At 41.6% G+C, this 3,527-nt stretch overlaps 1 protein-coding gene across 1 annotated transcript; it reads right to left on the reverse strand.

Annotated features, from left to right (window-relative positions):
• Positions 1-1,425: 1,425 nt before the first annotated feature.
• Positions 1,426-2,684, reverse strand: LOC132463393 (C-C motif chemokine 4-like). Its single transcript, XM_060059529.1, has 3 exons — positions 2,362-2,684; positions 2,074-2,188; positions 1,426-1,889 (listed from the first exon to the last, which is right to left on the reverse strand). The coding sequence occupies exons 1-3, from the start codon at positions 2,420-2,422 to the stop codon at positions 1,613-1,615; spliced, it is 453 nt and encodes a 150-aa protein (XP_059915512.1). The 5' UTR covers positions 2,423-2,684; the 3' UTR covers positions 1,426-1,612.
• Between the last annotated feature and the right edge of the window lie 843 nt (positions 2,685-3,527).

Consider the following 3,527-nt stretch of genomic DNA (forward strand, 5'->3'; position numbering starts at 1 on the left):
TATGGGGAAATTAGTATGGAAAATACTTTTTTTACTTTTAGCCTCGGGTAACTTAAAAATCTAAGTTTTGTTAAAAGAAAATCATCCACTAGTATTTTGTGTCATGATGTAATTATGCACACCTGCCATCCATCTCCATCATCTCTGCCCTACTTAAACCCTGGTTCTTCAGCCACTTATCGCCAGATCGTTGTTTTAACCATAGTGCTAGATACCAGTCGCGGCTCTAGTGAATTTTTGGATAGCTAAATACTTTTTGTGTTCCGTGTTTTATCCTTTTCACAATCTCTGTGTTCTCCTTGCCCCAGGACCACCAACCCCGTACCTGCCTGCCATCCAGCCTGGGTGCTCCTCTGCCTGCCTACCTGCCAGTAGCCCTACCTGCCTGTCATCCATCCTCACCTTTCCACCCCCTGTTGTTCTCTACTGCTCTCATTTTCACTGCAATGAACCTCTGGTTTAATTCAGCATACGTTGTCTGCACATAGGTTCCTCCTGTTTGATCATAATACTGGACTGTATTTCTAAGGGCGGAAGCAAAGCGAACAAATCGTCCTTTATTTGCCCCACAGAAACACATGTCGTCCTAATCCGTCCCTACGTAATAAGTGTCATCCCTGGTCACTTGTAATTCTTTATTTGAAAGAACATCATCAGTTATAATCATACTCATAATACAGCACTGACACCCCAGATGACTACAATACACAAAACGCAAAAACGTGACTCACACATGAAAGCTGCGTGGTTTCAGGGATAGCAGTGCGACATAGCTGCTGTATTACTGCTTTTATGTGTCAACCTATGGTGATGTTGAGTGGGTGTGTTAGCATTTGACTGCATTTATATTATTCATGCATTATCAATGTATCTTCTTTATCAAAATGCGCTATCTAAAATCATATAATCTACAAATATTTAATTTTATTTGATCTTTTACAAGGATTCTAGGAAGTTTTCTTGGTCACATCTTCGAGTACGTACTATCTTACACACACACACAAACATACACAAACACACGCACACACTTACACAAAAACATACACACATTCAGAATTAGAGTTCACATCAGTCCATGTTTTGAACCTATTTTAAGAAGGGTTCCTGGGTTTGGTTCTTTTGCTCGTACTCTTTGTTTGCAATTTCAATCGATATTTATAATAGGTAAAATGCATTCCTTTCAAAGTTGAATAAATAGCTAAATGCAATGGCCACATGTCAAATCTGCGAAAGTCAATGCCCACCCAAGATTGATAACGTGGGGAAATGACATAAGCTATCAAATATAAAATAATATTAAATGAATTTAACTTTTTCTTTTGTTTTGTTTATTTACAAGAAAAACGTACAACAGGGCTCAGATAAACCATTTCCAACCAAGCAATTTAGTGAACCGTAAATAAAAAAATAAAGTCACATACTTGATTGTGAATCGACAATAGAACGTTTTATTTTACATTCATCGCTGACATGTTATTACATTGAGAATACCTGACGATAATAATATAGGTAAGGATAGATTAAAATACATTATACTTATAACTTAGAGTCATATAACAAAAAAAATCGTCTAATCGTCTAAAAGAGCAGACATTTTTGTTGTTAACACCATTTAAGCCACCAAAGTGGGTTCTTTTGGCAAAACACACACTCTCCTGCGATTCCTGCTATTACGCCTCCCTTTATTGTTGTTTCTCCTAGGCCTACTGCTTCCTTTCGTTGATGTGGGAGACTCTGTGGAAGCTCTGTTGGCTGCTCCGGCGTTGTCTTCGTTCTCCTGTAGTGCTCTAAGTCTGTCCTCGTTCACCTTCTTAATGGCTCTTCGGGTCCATGTACCGTCAGGGTCGGCGCAGATTCTTCTCACTTTCTGCCCAATCTTGCTTGTGAACCTTCGATTGAAATGTGAAAGTACACGGTCAATAGGAATCCTATTTAAATATTATGTGCTCCATGGATAAAGTTAAATATACAATGAGGTTAAATTCAAGGGGAAAAAAGCACATGTTTGTCGTTGGCAGGTAGTTGGTCGGTGGTCTGTATTGACCGTGGGACTTGTGTTGTGTCGAGACTTACACAACAGCAGCGATACGACAGATTGTGGTCGATTGATTTCTGTAGTCCACAATCGTATTCACAGGGACTTTGGTTCTAGACACTTTGAGACAGCATCCTTGCACTGGTCCATGGGCTACAGAAGAATGAAACAAGAAAAACAGAGTTTAATTCAAAACTTTAGTTTTGCTGAGCATAATTTGGGTTAAGACAAGGCAGAAACGTATCATAGATCATCATCAAGCACATTGTTATTTCATTTGAAGGAAACCTGATGGCTGTTAGGGAAGGGTGAGTTGGGAGACTCACTTGAGTAGACATTGCCAGGCCAGGCAGCGAGGAGGGTGAAGAAGACCAATCCCAGCTTCATCTTCTCAGTGAGCACCTATAGGTTGATATACAGAGGTTGGAGCCTCGCTGTCCTAAGGCTGTGAGTGACAGTCCGGATCAATGGAATCCACCTGCAGGAGCAGCCTAAATGGACGGTTGTTCTGATGGGTGATGTCCGTATAACTCTGCAATGGCCTTGACAGAACTGAGGAACTGTTCTTCACCTTTCTGGAGACTGTGTGGACGGTTTATGTCCTCGGCCTTTTAAAACACTTGGCTTTCCGGTCCACCCCAACAAACCCTCACTCTTTTCTTGGGTGGAGGGGTGTTGAGGGGAGGGGGGGGGGGAAATACCATGAGGTTCTCTAGTTCTTGCATTGTGACAGCTTCATCTCGGCAACAGACCACAAAATAGTAGCATCCTGTACAAACAGGCACCTGTGTACTCACTTTCGTTCATGCCGCGCACATAGACACACATATAGAGGTGCTTGCGTATGCAAGCATTTACATGCACAATGACACGTAGAGTGCGTGTGTTTGTGTGCGTGTGTGTATACTGTAGGTTGTGGTACTCTGCCGTCGGCTGGCTGCAGAGGCCAGAGCTTGCAGTAATATAGAGAGACATGAGAAGAGAACAGTATATCTGAGTAGCCCTGTGGCCTTCAGGTCAGCAAAGTCTGGCTTATTTCTCCATTAAACAATTAAAAAACGCTCCAAATAAACATTCCACTACAGTACATTTGAGTCTCAGACTAGCGTGAGACCCTCGCCTTTTTGCATATCATACCGAGGGGGGTTTAAACTCTCACCATAACCGTGGTTTGTCGGTTTGTCGTAGTGAAAGCGAAAAGCTAACTCAAAGACTTCAATGATAATGTTGAAAGGGAGCTTTCTGAAATGCATGAGAGAATATTTAGGAACGTGATTAAATGTACGCCTTGTTCTCATACATGCAAGAAAACAAACCACTTTATATTTTTATATTTAACTGAGCTCTGTTGGCCTGTGCTGAGATAGATGCTGTTGTGATGTGAACTGTGGGGGAATTGTATATGAGTTGAATTACAATTTGGGATAAGGGTAATGTAGCCAAGCTTCCTGCTAGGGGGAGCTGTGGGTAAGTCGGGCTGTTTCCAGGTGTG

This window comes from Gadus macrocephalus, chromosome 8, assembly GCF_031168955.1.
Source record: "Gadus macrocephalus chromosome 8, ASM3116895v1".
NCBI classification, from domain to species: Eukaryota; Metazoa; Chordata; class Actinopteri; order Gadiformes; family Gadidae; genus Gadus; species Gadus macrocephalus.